A 17,685-nucleotide genomic window follows, 5' to 3' on the forward strand; every position below is an offset into this window, starting at 1 on the left:
CCTAAGGACTCCATCCCGGCCAGGATTCCTTTCTTAGCACACTTCCCTCGAAGTGACTCCAGAGTCTGCCTGTTCCCGAACCTGAACCTCCCATATGCCCAGTGATGACCCTGCCCAGCCGTCTCTTGGACCCCTGAACCCATTCTGCCCGATCTGAGCCATGGAGCGCCCTGATGGACGCTTGATGTCCTGCCCAATTCCAGCCGAATCTGAAGTCTCCTAACGCTTTGTGGCCAGAGACCCCTGGTCTGGGGGACTCCCAGTGACCCTCAAAGCTAGATCAGGCTCTCAGTCCTGATTATAGTGCAGCCAGAAGCACCCCTAGCCCCTCTGGGAAGGGGGCACAGAGACCCTGCCTTAAGCCCCCAAAGAATTATCCCTGGCAATCCCAATTCCGGAGTGCTCTCCTCCCAGTCACTTCAAGTTTTTCTTAGGGATTTGGCAACCTCCTACGTGACCACAGCAACCCCTCTGCCTGGTAGGGTCTGGGGCCACTACCCCTCTGGAGAACTTGGCCAGCACTTGACGCCCACGTCGAGTGATGCTCAGAGGCTGGTCCCTGCCGCTTTTCAAGGCCTTCCTCGGACTGTAGGCCATGCTTTGCTCCATGGGGAGGCCAGGCAGGTAGGCTGCTGAGGATGGCCAAGGGGCTAGGGCTGGAAAGGGTTGAGATCCCCCACTGAGCATTGGTAGGACAAGGTGCCCAGAAGCCTGGGCCTGGCTCCCCTGGTCTGAGGTTGTCACATGCCAACTTGTCAGTTACCAAAACAAAACAAAAGCACCCACACCTTTCACTTGATGGGATTTCTGGCTGGAAATGTTCCAAGACTTTATAACTTTGCTTCCTTAAGTTTTTGGCTGTTGAAAAGGCAAATCTCTCTGGGCCGGCCGAGTGGTGCATTGGTTAAGAGCTGGCTTGGGACGCCAGCCCTGAGCAGCAGGGCCCTGGTTCAGATCCCACATGAGGGCCAGTGACACTGCCCTCTATAGCTAAGATAGTGGACAATAGCTCGACCCGGAGCTGGGCTGCCGAGTTGCAGTCGACAAGCGTAGGCTGCAGCCCCTGCTGCAATGCGCTGCCATAAGCTACCGTGAGCAACCAGCAGCCTGCGTGAGCTGCCAAGAGCCGCCATCCAGAGGCTGGCGACCGATCCTCATTCGGGAAGAGCACAATGATAATACCAACATGGGCCAGTGAAGCAATGTCCTCAACTAGACTGAAGAACAAAAGGACAGCAACTTGTCTGTTCCCCTCCCCCAATTCCCCAATGAAATCTTAAAAAAAAAAAAAAAGGCAAATCTCCAACTGGCTGTGATTCTCAGCTCTGATGCTGCCTACTCTGACATTCTTGAGTTGCAGTGAGTGCCCTTTGAAAGAAAGGACAGTGTTAGTACAAGGGCCAAGCCAGGCTGCTGGGTCAAAGCCTGGTTGTGACTGAGATGGCACAGCACTGTGTGGCTCAGAACCCCAGGACTCCCAACAAATGTGACCTGAGTCAGTATTTGTAACTTCCTCACATCTAAGACACCACAGGATGGAGGCATGCTGTTACTTTGCATGTTACTGAAAAGGGGAAAATGTCATAGATCCTAAGACTCCCTGCAGTGAGATGTCAAAATATGAAGCTGAGACCACAGAAATATGGAGGTGCTTGTTAAATCAGGAAATATGCAGAGCTCTCTGTACTTGAAGATCAGCCCATTCCAAGTGCTGACTCTGGTGCAGTGTCATTAACCACCTCACACAGCCTTCTGGGAGGGTGCCAGGACCTTCCTCGGTGACCACCCAGCCTCCCAGTGTCCCCTTGTATGGTGCAGACAGAAGTAGAGGCAGGGCTTCTTAAAATTGTGGATGCTTCTTTATTTACCAAAGGTGCTGGCCAGGGGCTGGTTCTGCCAGCCAGGCCCGTGGACAGCCATGGGGGGTGGGAGTGGGGATGTCCCAGCTCAGTCTTGGTGGGCAAGGCTGGGGCAGCCTTGCTGTAAGGGCAGTGTTCCCTCCTGGAGCCCACATGGGGTTCCTGCCTAGTGGCAGCAGGGTAACCAATAGGTGATGGCACTGCCATCTCAGGAAGGCACTTTCAGCTTCGGTGTCCCCAGGAAGAACTGCAGGACGCGGTCGGCCAGGAGTGCCAGGCAGAAGTCGAGGATTAGGACCTGGGCGATGACTAGCTTGAACTGCAGGGCAGGAAGTGGTGGTGAGCTGGGTGCCCACAGATGGGCCCAGTTTGAATCCTGGGGCCACATCTACAGGGCCACTCACCTCCACAGGGATGTCCACGAGGCCAAACTGGCTGTTGAAGTCAGGTGAGGAACCAAGGAGCAGGCCCACAATGGCTAGGAGCGACACGGCCAGGCTCCACACCAGAGGCCTATTCTCAGGCAGGCTCTCCATGAAGGGCGGGCCCTGTGGGGACGACAGATAGATATGGCTGTGTGTTGTGGGGGGCGGGCGGGTGGGCAGGACATGCTTGGGCTGGAGCTCACCTTGTAGTTGATGGCAAAAGTGGCCATCTGCATGGCCATGGCCATGATGTATACAGTGCTGTTGACCAGGCTTGGCTCAAACTCCTTGTACAGATCCACAAATGGCTCCTGTCTGCATGATGTGTGGGGTCAGGACCGTTTTGTTGCTCCTGCTGCCTCTGCACATAGCCAAGGCTCTACCTGGCCTTGGTTGCCTCAGGCTGACATCTATAAGTGCATCCTTCTACCACCTTCCACCTCCTGCCTCCCGCCTCCCACCACAGGGACACTGCCTCCTCTGGGTGCTCCCTGCACCCCTTGCTGGGGCAGCACTTACTTCTCAGGGCTCCGGGCCTGGGCCTCCCGGTACAGGTAGACGAGACTCAGGAAGTGCACGCAGAATTGGAGCAGGACCGTGAGGATGGTGTACAGGTTGAAGATATTGGGCAGGGGCCGCTCTCGGGACAGGGTCTTGAGGGGCTGCAGTGGTGGTGGTGGGGGATGTGTGTGTGAGGAGACAGATGGGTGTTACAGCCCTGAGTGCCATGGGCCACTCACCAACCCTGCCTTCTGAAGGCCGGGTGCAGGGCGGTCACCACATCCTGAGGCCACGGTTTGGCACCAGACCCAGAACCCTGTTTGCCTGTGGACAGTGCTGGGGCCCGTGTTGTGCCACTCGAAAGAGCCTCAGTGAGCACCTGCCCTGCCCCCCGATCCCCATTTGTAATGGGGGGATGACAGCTCCTATCCTGAGAGCTGCTGTGGGAAGAGACACATGGGGGCACCTCTGACAGCTTGCCCTGGCTGGCCCAAGTGTCCCTGGCCACGAATCCACGTAACCTTTCAGCACTTGTGGGGTGAGTGCCATGGCTCAGAGAGGCAGAGGGTGCCCTTGGCTGGGGTGGGAGCCACTGCTTTGCCTGGGGTCCCAGCCCACCTTGGAGCGCGAGATGAAGAGGAAGCAGCCAGCCAGCAACAACCCCTGCAGCGTGGCTTGGAAGTCGCTGAACTTGACGCCTTCCAGGTAGAGGACGCTCTGACTGTAGGCCAGGATGAGGGCATTGAGCGCCAGGATCTTGAACATCTGCAGCGTGGTTACGAGCGTGCAGCGGCCCTGCTTGATCACGTGGCAGACTGTGTGGATAGGAGGAGGGGGGAGGCAGGTGTGGGCATGGGTGCCATGCAGGGTGGGCGGGGGGACACGGTGGGTGGTGGGACTCACTGCACTGAATGGACGACAACTTGGAGGTGAAGGGTGCCGCAATGCTGGCATCCCCCAGCTTCACGATGGGCATGCTCTCATCCTCTAGGTCCCGCAGCACCTGGCTCAGGCGGTCCTGTGGGTGGGCAGCAGGGGGTGAGACCTAGCCACAAGGGGGTGCTGGTGCCCCCTCTCCCAAGACTCACCCTCTGAGAGGTAGGTTGGTCCTCGGGGGGCGAGAGTCCCAGCCTCTGCTTAGCTGCCCTGGAGGTGGCCCTGCCACCACTGTTGCTCAGAAGGGGGCTGTCCCGGGGCCGCCGCCTCCGCTCGACGACCCGCTCAGGGGCATTGGCCAGGAGTGCCACACCTGGAGGACGGGTATATGTTAGGATTCAGGGGAGCCGCTGGCATCAAGCCAGATCAGGGTGCCTGCTCAACTTCAAGATGGTGCCACAGGCCTGAGGCAGACTTCCCCATTTCACTTGACCTCCCCAAAGAGTATCTCAGATAGCACCTATCTTACTTTCTACAAACTACTTAAAAACAAAAACCCATAAAAGCATGTAACACTAACTGGGTCAAAACTATTTCCAAAGAAGTTGATTGTCAAGGATCACAGGAGGTAAATAATACTTGATAAATATTGTAGTCAATAAATAAAGCAAACAATTATGTTCCAACAACACAGATCTGAGGCTGTGAACCACTGGCAAATGCTTCAACTCCAGCTGTGTGTCCCCACTCGTCCCATCTCTCCCTGGTCTCTGTGCCTGCATGGTGCTCAGAGGGCCTGAGCCAACCAAGTTGCATTTGCACCGCGTTTGCCCCACAGAGCCTCCCTGGCTTCCCAAACTCTCCCCAATGCCCAGCCACCTTGTTCCGCGGACATCTGTGTCCCTCCTGACCTTGTAGACCTTTGTATCCCCGATCCTGTTGGCCCTGCCCATCCCCTCACTGCCTCCTCATGCTGGGTGACAAGTCCCTGATGCTGAGCCCAAGTTGGCAGAACAGTGAAGGAAGGAACAGCCCCTGCCCGTGGGGCTCACCCACGTCGGCGTGCTTCAGGGCACCCACGTCATTGGTGCCATCCCCACACATGAGGGTCACGTAGCCCAGCTCCTTCAGGCTGGTGATGACAAACTCCTATGTGGGCAGAAAAGGGCCAAATGAGGGCTGTGTGCTGCCCCAGGGCTCTGCCCGCCTGTTACCCCTGCACCTACCTTCTGTTTGGGGGCCACGCGAGCGAACACCTGCACGTGGGGGATGAGGCGCAGCAGCTGCTGGGGGTCCTCGGCCTGCAGGTGGGCCAGGCCATCGCCTGTGAGGCACAGCGCATGCTCCAGGGCCAGTGCTTTCGGGGAGCCCTGGACCAGGGGCAGCACGACGCTGCCGTCAATGGAGCACCACTCGCAGGGCTGACCTGCAGGGCCAGTGCCTACGGTCAGGGACGGGGTTCGGCTGCCCGGGCAGACCCCCTCACGCAGACCCCACATGCCTAGTCCCAGTCTCTCCTCTCTGGAACACCTTCTTGACCTCTACCTTTCCTCACCGCTCCATACACCATCCACACCTACCTGCGCCCTGGACCCCTGGGTACCCCACAGAACCCTCCAATACAGATGGGGATCCCAGAACCCAGGGCCTGAGCCACTCTCCTGAGACCACGTGAAGGGGCCAGATTGGAAACCAGGAATATCCTCAGCCTGTTACGTAATTAGCTTTACCCCCATAGCCTGCCTGAAACCCCCCTCTCCCAGGGCCAGGGGACTGCAAGTCACTTCCTCTGGCTAGACACTTGCTCTTCACTTCCTCTTTCCGTCTGGCTGACCCACTAGCCCTCCTGGGACTGAATGGCTCACCCTGGACTGTCTCAGCTGGGCAGGAAACCAACCTCCATCGGCTTTTGTTGTACTTTTGTTAGAGCAGCTTCACTTGCCAATCAACAGGCCTGACAGCCACCTGCCCACAACCCCCGGACTCGGAAGAGCCCAGCGCCTAGAGCTGGATGGAGCCCTGGGACCAGTGCAGACTGAGAGAAAGGCTGGGAGGTTCCAGAAGCCGCCCTGGCTGGGCACTACCGACTCCCTCCCCTGGCCTGTAGCCCCGTGACACCCCTGTTCTGTGTTGCCCCCTTGTAAGGCCCTGCATTAGGCACTAACCTTTGGCACCTGACAGACCCTATCCCACCAGCCAGGAGGAGCCAGGGATGGATTTGAACCCTGATTGATCCAACTCTGGGGCACCACTTTGCAGCGAACTGAGTGACTAGATTTTGGCAACTCAGAAGTGGCCAATGGCGGGAGTCAGGCCAACTGGGTTTAAATGTTTAGGCACAGTAACACCAAGTGACCTGGGTGGGTGGGTTCACTTCTGTTCTAATGTCTATAAAGCCGGGTCCCAACAGCTGACCCAGATGACTTCCTCCTATGTGGCACAGGGATGGCAAGCCCTTCTGTGCAGGGTGCAGGGATGTGAAAATGTACACCAAGCTCTCTGCCCAGGGCCTGGCCATGCCGAGTTCCAGCACCAGCAGTTTCTTGGGAGGGGGGTACTTGCTGCGTACAGTCAGCTTGCCAGGCCCAAAGTGGGTATGACAATATGAAACGTGGGCTGATGTGACTACAGTCAATTGCCTTGAGGTTGGAAACCATCACTCATCTAGGAGCCAGCGGCTGCCCACATGCTACTGGACATATGGGTATGTAGCTCCTTGGCCACATGGCCCGAGGAGCAGGGCTGTGATCCAGAGGTCCGTGTCACACTGCTGTCACCATCACAGGTACTCAGTGACACCGGGCATGCTCACTCAGGCCAGGCATGCAGGAAAGCCACCAGGACAGGAGCTGTTCTTGGACTCACAGTCTCCCCAACCCCTAGCCACTCGGGCTCTCACCTTTTGCCGTGGGAGGCTGCAGGATTAGCGTGTGTGCCTTTTCAATGAAGTGTAGCTCCTGGGCCACATGGCAGGCAGTGAGCGGGTTGTCACCTGTGATCATGACCACCTGGGGAGGGGGGCGGAGGCTCAGTGGGGCAGAATTCCAGCCTGGAGACTTGGTGGCTGAATTCCCTCTAAGAAAGGCCACAGAGGAAGGTCCTGGTCTCCCACTGGGCAATGGGCTTCCAGGACCACAATCTGCCCCCACCTGGGGGTGTTTTATGAAAATGACACATGTACGTGTGTCTGAGAACACCCATACCTTTTCTTTGCAGTATAAACTACGAACCTTGGTGTGGACCTTCTTGGCTTGGTAACTGCCCAGGAGGTTGTGTCTGGGGTGGGGGGAACCACACAGTTCAGCCTCCCAGCTTAGAGCTGGGCTCCTGAGTGTCAGGTGGGGACTGATCATGTTACCAGCCTCTCTCCGAGACTGCTCACATATCTACCACACCCTAAACTGCATCCCGAGCCTCAAACTAGAGAACACAAAACCACCAGGACATACAGATCAAAGCCACTGGGACAGAGATGTGGCCTATCTGGGTATTGCCTCCATGTCTCCTGACCCAGCCTCTGCCTCAACCTCCCAAGGATGCTGGAGGTCCAAAGAAGCATGTCGAGAAGGGCAGGCACAGTCTGGGTCCCAGAGTACCCTCAGGCCCAGGCAGCATGAATGCCCAAGCCAAAATGGAGCTTGGCCAAAATCCATGGTGTCCTTACTGCTGAAACCTGGACACCCACACCCACTTGCCCCACTGAGGGTGTAAGTGACCTCTGCTATCACATTCCACCCCCATAAGGAGGAGCTGAGACCCACCCACCCATCCGCCCACCTGCCCGAGGGGCCTGGTGTGGAAAGGTCCAGCAGCCATACCCGGTGGGAGGCATTCTGGATCTCCCGGATCACAGCCTTGGAGTCAGCCTTGAGTGGGCAGGAGACCACGATGAAGCCGACGAACTTGAGGTTGCACTCCAAGGCCTCCCGCTTGACCTCCCGGGCCTGGATGGACATGGGGATACTGTCATGACCCGTCCCTCCACAATTTCCCAAGCTCCAACAAAGTGTTGGCTGGGTGGGTGGGTAGGTCAGAAGAAGGCCTTATCCTCCCTTGTGGCACAGGGGCTTGACGGTAGCTGAGTGGTCCCTGCCTGATGGGTGCTTCTACTCCCTGGTGTGGACATGGCACATCAGAGGACTTGTGGCTTGGCTCCTGCATTAAAGTTGGGACTCTCATCTCTTAGCTACCTAGCATGCACTCGTTCTCTACATCATAGCGGAAACCAAAAATTCCCCACTCTCATGAAGCTAGTCCACCAGAAGAGGTGTGCAATAAAGAAAAATCAGAATCAGGGTGCTGAATGTGATGAGAGAAATTAAGGCAGAAGAACAGGGCAGACAGGTGCGGCTGAGCAGGAGCGGCTCTGAGGGGGATGTGATGAGGTGTGCATTCTGGAAGGATCTCTTGGTCTCTTCTCCTTCACTGGGTGCAAACAGCCTGCACAAGGGCCAAGGTGGAAGCAGGTGAAGGAGCAGCGTTGGCAGTGAAGGTGGGCGAAGAGCTGATGAGATGTGGGGGTTTGACCAAGAGCTGGGGATACCCCCAAACCATGTGGTGACCAGGCGGCTGGGCTTGAAAGGGGCAGGGCTGGAGACTGGGAATCCAAGGTGCCTTCCGATGTTCCCCAAGGGCATGTGAGGACCTGTGGGTATGGGTGTGGGGGTAGGAGGCTGGGCCGAAGCGGCCCTGGGCTCCAGGATGGAATGGGGTCCCGTGTGGGCAGGGCTCCCAGTGGAGGAGGAAGATGGAATCAAGTTTATTCACAGTGGCACTGGGGTGACACAAGGTGATGCAGATAGCAGGCTGATAGGTGGGGAGCCTGGGCCCTTACCTGCTGGTGAGTGAGGTGGCCCAGCTCCTTGTACCCCAGAGCCAGGACACGGGCTCCTTCCCGGGAGATCTCCGTGTGGATATGGTGATAGTTGGGTGGGCACTGAGCGAACTGCAGGGAACGCAGGGGACGTCACCGACTGCCTCACACTAAGCTCTCCCCCAAACCCCAAGGCTGGGCCTGGCTCACCATAGAGTGCAGGGTTTCAGGGGCCCCCTTCACAGCCGCGATGTAGCAGAGGTCGGTGGAGCCCAGCTTCTCGTAGGAGGCGAGCACGGACATTCGCTTTAGGGCACTGGCAAAATGAAAGCGCTGGTGAATTTTCAGCCCCTGAGTTTTAATACTTCGGGGGAATACTTTCTCATCTGGAAACAAATAAGTACGAGTCCTGAGGGCCTTCGCTCCAAAGAGGCAGCCAGGCCCCCGCCTGCCCCTTCTCCCGCCCCCCACCCCCAGACCCAGGGCCTGCAGGGCTCGTGGCTTCAGGTGGTCAGAGCTGGGAGATCTGGGCTTGGACGACCCTGCCCCGTAGAAGTGCCTGTGTCCACCCACCAGCCCGAGTTGGACACTTAGTTGTCTCAGGGGTCTGGTCTGCCTGCCTGGGGCCGTTGAGTGCAGGCAGTGTGTCTGCACTGGGCCCAAAATTCCAGCCCCTCACCTTTGGTCAGTGTCCAGTCCACAGCTGTCAGCATGGCCTTCTCGAGGGGGTCACCCACCAGGGTGCCATCGTCTAGCTGCATGAGGGAGTGGCATGAGGCCAGGGCCCGGTGCGTTTCTATGGGGATGTTGGACACAGGGGTCACCTCCTTCCCGTCTCTGCAAGGATGGGAAACAGCTGGTTATAGGGTGGAGTGACCCCTGGGAAGTGCCAGCTAGGACAAGGGATGGGTCCCCATACTCCATGCCAATCACTGTGGGGGTTAGTGGGGTGTCCATTTGGTCCTTGTGACACCAGCGTCTGTCTCATGGATGCCCCTAGAGGTCACGTGGCTGCTCAGAGTCCAAGGTGACTCCCATATTACTATCACTCACACCAAGACTGCACAGGGAGCCTCCTGGATCAGTAGTAGGGCCCTCACTTTGGGGGCTTGGGAGGGGCAGCAGTTAAGTTCTTTGAGCTCCTAGAAGGCCCTCTGCTGCTGGCTTGGCACCTCGTGGCCCAGGCCTCCACACTCACCTGAGCCCGGCCACGCCACGCACCACCAGGCTGTCGCTGGTCAAGGTCCCTGTTTTGTCAAAGCAGCACACTTCCACCTTGCCAGCAAAGGGGATCCGGAAGGGCTCCGTACAGTACATGTCTGGGAGACAGAGCCAGGGTCAGGGGTCCTGCAGCCAGGCCCCAGCCACTTGGTACCCTGGCCCTGTCCCAGGCACTCACAGAGTTTGGCCAGGGCGATAAGGGAGGTATTGACGGCCAGAGACAGCTCGATGGGCAGCTCAGGTGGCACGACTGACGTGAGGATCAGTGTGCATTCCAGAAACAGCTTGTAGCGATTCCGGCTGGGGTCCTTGGTGCCTGTGGATAGGGCCTGTCAGCCTGGCACAGTGGGCACAGGACCCAGCAGACAGGTGGGGGGCATGGAGCTCACCTTCGATCCACACATAGGCAGCTGCTGCGATGGCAAAGACCAGGAGAAAGAGGATGAAGACAAAGGTCTCCAGATTGTTCGCAGTTACTCTCTTGACTCCAAAGAGGATCGTGCGCAGCAGCTTACCCTGGAGGGATGGACACAGGGGCCTTTCCTGAGGAGGAGTGTGTGTGGGGTGGCAGCCTCCCCTATCTGAGGGCATCAGGGCCAGATACTCCCTCAGCTGACAGGGAGCACTTGCCCTGGGTCAACCCGCGAGTCCTGTAGCTGATGACGCCGAAACCACATAGCTATGTGGGCAGCTGCAACTCGGCCAAGAGCTATGAAGACCAACGGCTGAGGCCTGGGTGCTGGGGAAAGACGGGGCTGAGATGGGGGCGTGAGCTCCTGGAAGGAGGTCTGGCCATCGCCTCTACCAGGCAGTCCTCTTGCTGCTTTAACACATTTATGAGCTCCGTTCTAGTCACGACCCCAAAGCACGTGGTAACAGCTGGTCTGCTGTCTGCTCCCCACCAGGCCTTCAGGCGGGGAGAGTGGGCCTGGTCCGAGGCTGACATCCGCAGAACCCCTGGCCCAGTGCCTGCCGTCAAGAGTAAGCCTGTGGGGTGGACATTCTGGGGTATGACAGGGCTGCTGTTTGGAGTGTCTACTACCTGTCCTGGAGCCCACCCTCCCCAGAGCCAGGCAAGGTGCCACACCTGGGATGTGTTGAATCCAGTCCTCAGGACATAGGCTACACACCCACTGTCGACCGCTGTGGAGAAAAGCAGAGCAGCATTTTTGTCTGTTCCTCTGAACTCCTTCATGGCCAAGCAGACATAGAGAGGATAGGAGTGGTGGGGCCATGACACCCCCAAGGCACCTACGCTTCAGGCCCGTGGTGGCCTTCTGTGGGGGGATATGCTGCACCACCTTGGTGCCCCCAAAGATGACATGGAGCCGGGAGTCGGCCTGCAGGTCCAGCACCCGGTCGGGGCTGAGGTCTTCGATGGGCTCCTGGGGAGAAGTGGACAGTGAAGCTGATGGCGGTCCCATCTGGGCCTCCTTCTCCACGCCGCCTCTGGGGAGCTGGACCCTGAGGCTGAAGGAGACTGCCTGCTCCTCACAGGGCTCCTCGCTGGGCCCAGTGCATCTCACCAGGGACAGAGGCCCCATCTTGTCTTCTCTCCACCTGTACAGGCGTTGACTCCCTGTAACCTGGCACCTGGCTTCGCTTAGGAATCACACCCTCCCCATTTCCCACAGTGCACGTTGGTCTGATACTGCAGGGTACCTGGACGTCCCAATGCCCTGAAACTCTTGTCTCCTCTCCCCACTACCACCTAGCTTCCCTCCGTCTGGGGCATTGACCCCCCAAGAGACCTAGGGGCTCAATCCAGGCGCCGCACCCAATCTGCCTCCTCTAAGCCAGGGCTCCTCTAAGCACAGGTCAGCGATGCACCTGAGTGGACTGAGGACTGCCCTGCTACGCACCTTCATCTGTGGCACTGACTCCCCTGTGAGCATGGCCTCATCCACGATGCAGCGGCCCCGCAGCAGCAGCACGTCGCATGGCACCAGGTTCTCCTGCGGCGAGCGGCCTATGGGGCAGGGTCAGAGGGTCAAGCAGAAGCCAGGGCTGGGCTGTCACTGGGATGGAGCAGAATGGGGCTCACCAATGGAGACGATGTCCCCGGGAACAATCTCATCGCTGGCAATGGGCCTCCACTTTCGGCTTCGGTAGACCTGGGTGGGGTGGGGTGAGGTCAGTTTTGGGAATGTGCCGCACCAGGCCCATCTGAAACCGCAGGAACCCTGCTGACCTCACCTGGATCGTGTGGGGCTTGTTGCCCATCTTCCGGATCTCAGACATGTTTCGCATCTGCTGCTGCACCAGAGACGCCTCGAAGGCCACCAGCATGGACAGCGTGAAGACACTGTAGTACCAGTACTCATCCAGGCACCAGAGACCCACGCAAAACACCTGTCCCCGGGAATGCAATGAGGATGCCTGCTGAGGACTGGATATACCCTGAGGGCCGTTCAACCCACGGACTCTGACCCATGAGGACAGAGAGGTTTTGGGGTTTGGAATTGGATGCAGGTCGCTCTGGCTGTGAAAGTCCTAGAGAGCGGGATGGGGAGAAGGGCCAGAGCTGCCGTTTTACCTGGAATACAAAGAAGGGCGCTGTGGCTCTCTCCTTGAACAGCTCTGAGAAGTCAGGCACCACCATCTCGGCCCTGCAAGATACCAGACCCCAGGCCCTATTCATGGTGGGAGGCCTTGGAGGCCCCACCCTGACACCTCTTCCTGGGGTCACTGCAGGCCTCCCCAGGAAACGAGAAGCCCCAGCAAGCTTCTAGACAGGACATTCCATTCAACTATGGCTCTCCTCGTCCCTGGGGCACCAGGGATGGCATGCTGACTGCTCCCCGGCCCTCTGCTCTGCAGAACTCAGACGAAGCTTCTGAATCAGCAACAGGTTCTTCAGGCAGCTGCCCCCAAGTGGGGCTGGTGAGAGGTGAGAACTCATCATCTAGTTGGGTTAAGGCAAGTGGAGAAGGAACATCTGGCTGGGACGAGAGCCCTGAGGGAGGCTGGGCAGCCAGATGTCGAGGAGCCCCTTATGGCCTGCAATATGGTGCCTGAGCCTCACCCCACTCTGGAGAGGGGAGGTCTGGAGCCAGGATTTTCCACAAGCTCCCTGAATAAATGCCCCGGAATGTGAGGAGCAGGGCCTAAGGGTATGTCCTGCAGCACTGTGGATAGTGGGCTCCCCCTGGCCAGGGGACCAGCCAGGTCAACTAGAGCTGCCTTTGCTCTGTCCTTGAACTAGAGGGATGTCCTCCTGGATGTGGGATGTGACAGAAAGAAACCACAGTGGTCCCGCCCTGTATTGCATTGGGTACCTTTACATGAGCGACGATGGTGTAAAAGGGGATGTCCCAGGCTGTCACTGTGGCTGACCTGGGGACTGGGGATCAGTAAACATTTCTTACAAATCTTCCTATTGGATTGACACTTGTGGTCAACAATTATGTCAGGAAAGAATTCCCTACAGATTCTGAGTGTTTTCAGGTCGACTGTCATGGTGGCCAGGATGGGCCGCTGAAGCTCAGCTCTGCCCTCTCAGCCACGTGTCAGTGCTGGCAGTTATGGTGAACACTGAAGGTAAAAGTGTACACAGGGCACGTCCCATTCTACCTGGTACAAACAAGAGCTATTCTGATCACTGATGTCTGTTTTTTATCACCATTCTGGAACAGCCACGATGTGCATGAGGAGAGTGGCAAGAACCTTCATTTAAAGGAAGAATTCAAAATGAAGAGGGTGAACAGTCAATTCTTGCAGGCCATGGGCCAAGCTCTCCAGGAAGGCCTCCTGGTCCTAAGACCTCCAGGGCTTCTGTCAGTGGGCAAGTTCAGGGGAAACTGCACTACAGCACATTTTTCAAAGGGTGCCACCTTCACCTGGCATGTTTTGTTGAAAAGGGGGACTCCTCCATCTCACTTCTCAGGCCCCTGGACTCAGAAGTGTGAAGAGGCAGAAATGGGAAAGGGGCCACTGGCTGGGATAGGTGCATGGCCTGTGACCACAGGTAGAGAGGCCCAGCCCTGTCAGCAGGGATGACACATGAGGATGTCAGGACTCACTTGTTGCTCCCAAACTTCTTCTCAGCTGCACGGATCTCTGAGTCCTCCTGGAACCCTCTGTTGCTCTGGTAGTAAGAGAAGGAGTTTCCCACAGGAAAGGCCACGGGGAGAAAGCGCTTCTTCTCCAGGGCGTCATAGGAATACTTGATCTTCTGGAATTCGAAGGACAGCACCTCCTGCCCACCTTCGCCCTGCAGGAGAAGGCATGTTTGTGGCAGAGGCCCCTGACCTGGGGGTGTCAGCACCTGGGAATCCCACCCCAGCCTTGAGTTGGGGGGTTTGGCAGGCAGTCCCTACCTCATCACGGTGCAGGGCCACGAGCTCAGTGGAGCCATTGTTGGGGGTTGGCACCACCTTCACGAAGGTTGCTTTGCTGAGGTCGTACTCCTGCGAGAGGCAAAGCGATGCCGCTGAGCCCTTCTCAACCCCCAGCTCCACAGCCCCCACTGGGCTCCGGGTGCTGGACTGGCCACTCCCCAGTCTGTCACTGGGACAAAGGACACCACCTCGCCACTCCTCTGGTCCTGTGTCATAAAGTCAGGGCCTCAGACAGCATCCAACGCCCAGGGCTCTGCTAACAGGCGACATGAACTCAAAGAGGAAGAACACTGCTCAGCACAAGGTACACTCTTGATCCAATGGGCTAAGCCATGTGACCTGAGCTAAGCCTGTCACAGCCCACCTGGCTTGCAGATGCTCAGCTTCCTAGCCCCACTCCATTATTATTCTCGCGGTGTCCCCCAGCAAGGAGGACCAAGGAGGCTGGAGGCTTGTCCTTGCCTCAGCTAAGGGGCTTGGAATGTGCTGTTCTCTCTACCTGGAACACAGTCAAACAGGTCTTTACTCAAATGTCATCTCAGGAGGCCACCTCTGGATGCCCCGTGTAAAGTTCCCTCATGACGTTCCTATTCTCATCCCTATTCCCTCTTTCTTTGGCACTGATTGCTGAGTATGAGTTCTATCTCTCCCATAACACCATGAAGGCAATGGGCTTTGTCTGTTTGGTTCACTGCTGTTTCCTCAGCACCTAAGACATGAAGGCATCCAGCAGAGCTCAATTAGCACTCCCTCAGTTATGAGTGCATCCATCCCACTGCTGCTATGCTAGACCCAGCATTGCAGGTCAAGGTACGGGGTGTGTGTGTGTCACAGCAGTGATCCTGACAAACAAGGCCCCGCCCCCTCAAAGAGTTTAAGGACGATGGAGCCAGGCAGAAAAATAACGACAAATTAACTACGAACTCTGGTAACTCTGGTAACACCATGGAAGAAAAGTGCAAAGCGCTACACAGGGCTAGCCCCATTCAAGGCGCTTTGCAGATGTTATCTATTTCTTCTCACAATGGCACCCTGAGGTAGGTGTTACAGTTCTCACTTTACACAAGGGGAAACTGAAACCCAGAGAGCAGAAGCACTGGTGTCTGAGATCTCTGATGCAAACCCAGATCTGCCTGTCCTAGTCCCACAGTTGCTTAGCTCCTCCTTGTTCTCCATCCCTGGAAAGGAAGTTAAGTCATTTTTAAGCTGCAAAAGGCAGCTAGAAGTTTGGGGGGGGGGGAATGTCCCACTCCCCGTAATTCCCTTCTATTTTTTTGTACCTCGCTGGGGTCTTACATTGTACTGACTTGAATCCACCAAGCCCATAAGTTTGAGCCCCTCCCCTGGAATAAGGCTTGTTAGGACAGGGAGATTTCACTCTGAGAAGAGAAAGAGGGTTCAGTCCAGAATCAGAGTCAAAGATGGGGGAGGGGAGGCTCCTGTCTCTTTCTGCAGCCCTTGGTATGGTTCACTTTCCCTCTTCTTTCAGCAGACACAAACCTGAGATCAGAGTGGAGGTTGACCTCAGTGCCCACGGCTCCAAACTAGCCAGTGTCATCTGAGCGAGGCCCAGAGGGCCATAGTAGCACAATTACAGGTTATCAACTGCTGACCCAGGACAGCACTCACTCATCCAGATGTGGGGGCTAAGGGTCACATTCTGACAGCAGTCCTCACCATCATCATCCTCATCTTGCAGGTGGACATAAAGGATCCAAGCAGTTAAGTCACTTGCTCACAAATAGCTCCTGCTCCTTTTAAACGCTGTGATTAACTGGATTTCAAGCTCATTTTGGTCGCAGTACTGGAGGACAGGACTCTGAGCACTGGACAGCAGGAATGATGTTCAGTTTTTAAACAAAACTTTGTAGACAGGAAAATTCACCCCGCAGGTGCACGCTCACACTTTGAAAGCCAAGGTGGGAGAGAGATGTCAAGGAAGTTAGGGCTGCTTCCAGGAGAAATCGAGTACTCGCTAGGATGGGAGCTAGCATTAACTAGCCCTATCACACAGTGACATATGCCAGGCCCTGCGCTAAGCTTTTTATAGGTATTACCTTATGGAATTTAAATACCCACACCGGACAGGAATTCCAGAGAAGGGAAGTAACCTGCACTAGGGTCGCACAACAAGTCGGAGTGGGACACAATTATGCCAGCGCTAAAGGGTACAGCGCACCCCTGGAGACCCAGGTCAGCAGATGAGAGGACCGGGCCGGGTATCGACACGAACGCCGTGGCTGCGACCCCGCGGCGAGTCCCGACCGTATGGGGGTCGGGTTCGTGCCCGTGCACTTACCGGGGTGCAGGTGAGCGCGCAGTGAGCGTGCACGGACCAATGCCCCGAGAGAACGGTGAGCGCGTGCGCGAGGCAGATAGTAGCGAGCACGAGCAGCGCGGCCTCGGGGATCTGCGCCCAGCTGCTGCCCCAGCCCCAGCAGCCAGCGGCCGCGGCGCCCAGCCAGGCCGGGTAGAGCAGCCCAGCGAACGGCAGCACCGTGAGACGCCGCAGCAGCGCCAGCCGCCGGTATGGCCACACGGCGGCGACCAGCTCGTCGCCGCTCGCTATGAGCGCCGGCCCAGCAGCAAGGAGCGTGCGCGGCTGTGGCCCGGGCTTGGGCTGCCCGCCGGGCCGAGCCCCGCAAGGCCGGGCCCCGGAAGGCACCGCGTTGCCCACAGCCACCGCCGCCGCCATCTTTCCCAGCGCCGCGCTCGCTTCCGGGCAGAGGCCCCGCCTCACTTCCGATGTTTTACATCCGGTAAACCCTGGGCGCCGCCACGGCGGCGGGATGTAAAAAAGAGCCAGGACAACGTAGGGGGCTGGGCCTGGAAGTGGCTATTCAGGGTACCGCCATGACAGGATTGGCCGGAAGGAGAGGCAGGGGGCCGCCATGACAGATCAGGTCTGAAAGAGCTTGGATGCCGGCCGGCCCTGCCACGCTGGACTGAGACCGGAAAAGACGAGGCAGGGCGGGCTGGGCGCCACCTTGACAACCTGAACCGGAAGTGGCTGGCTCTCCTCCGTGACTGCACAGGCACCGGCCTGTGTGGCTCACCAGGAGCGAAGCCACGACACTGCGGAGGCGGGGCCAGTCAGTGATTTGCCCGCGTTCAGCGAACCGGGTCTTGACGCGCTGAAGGGTGGGATTTATTATGCGTGTCCCAGGTTAGCCTCCTGGGGCGAGGGAAGTCCCTCCTTTGGAGTCCTGGGCCGGACTGGGGCGGGGTTAGAGAGCCAGCACTGAACACCGCCAAGCGAACGAGAGCCATCATGGAACAAATACAAAGTTACTACATTAATATAAAAATATGAAAAGTTGGTGTTTGTTTGAAATGCTATATTATTATGTACTTGCTTTCCTGTTACATAAATGCCATTATTTGAACAAAACCACAATATAACTACTTAAACAGTGACAATCGTAATTAACAGTAGGATTAATTAAGCTGTATGTTGGAGTAAAAAGTATAACAATATTTTTATAATATTTCATTGTGTCTGATACAGCAATTTATTTGAACTTTCTAAACTGTTGGATATTTAAATTTCTAGGCTATATTGCGGCATATTCTTAAGATACGAATACACAAATGTAAGAATGTAAAAGGAGAACTTAAATGCTTAGATAATATGTAATAAAATATATTTA

The 17,685-nt window shown here is 56.9% G+C and overlaps 1 protein-coding gene across 2 annotated transcripts; it reads right to left on the reverse strand.

Annotated features, from left to right (window-relative positions):
* Nucleotides 1–1,837: 1,837 nt before the first annotated feature.
* Nucleotides 1,838–17,642, reverse strand: ATP13A1 (ATPase 13A1). Of its 2 annotated transcripts, none has more exons than XM_019642036.1 (26): nt 16,335–17,642; nt 14,015–14,104; nt 13,718–13,908; nt 12,232–12,304; nt 11,892–12,047; nt 11,740–11,809; nt 11,558–11,664; nt 10,951–11,080; nt 10,783–10,838; nt 10,085–10,211; nt 9,874–10,011; nt 9,673–9,793; nt 9,154–9,311; nt 8,685–8,860; nt 8,496–8,606; nt 7,480–7,605; nt 6,561–6,669; nt 4,888–5,087; nt 4,714–4,810; nt 3,874–4,034; nt 3,689–3,803; nt 3,404–3,600; nt 2,804–2,946; nt 2,488–2,599; nt 2,264–2,407; nt 1,838–2,178 (listed from the first exon to the last, which is right to left on the reverse strand). In XM_019642036.1, exons 1-26 carry the CDS (start codon nt 16,728–16,730, stop codon nt 2,068–2,070), a joined length of 3,615 nt encoding a protein of 1,204 aa, XP_019497581.1. In that variant the 5' UTR covers nt 16,731–17,642; the 3' UTR covers nt 1,838–2,067. The 2 variants fall into 2 exon arrangements, with proteins under 2 accessions (XP_019497581.1, XP_019497582.1); XM_019642037.1 differs by lacking the exon at nt 16,335–17,642 and adding an exon at nt 15,713–16,018.
* Between the last annotated feature and the right edge of the window lie 43 nt (nt 17,643–17,685).

Source organism: Hipposideros armiger, unplaced genomic scaffold, assembly GCF_001890085.2.
Source record: "Hipposideros armiger isolate ML-2016 unplaced genomic scaffold, ASM189008v1 scaffold_64, whole genome shotgun sequence".
In the NCBI taxonomy this organism is placed as follows: Eukaryota; Metazoa; Chordata; class Mammalia; order Chiroptera; family Hipposideridae; genus Hipposideros; species Hipposideros armiger.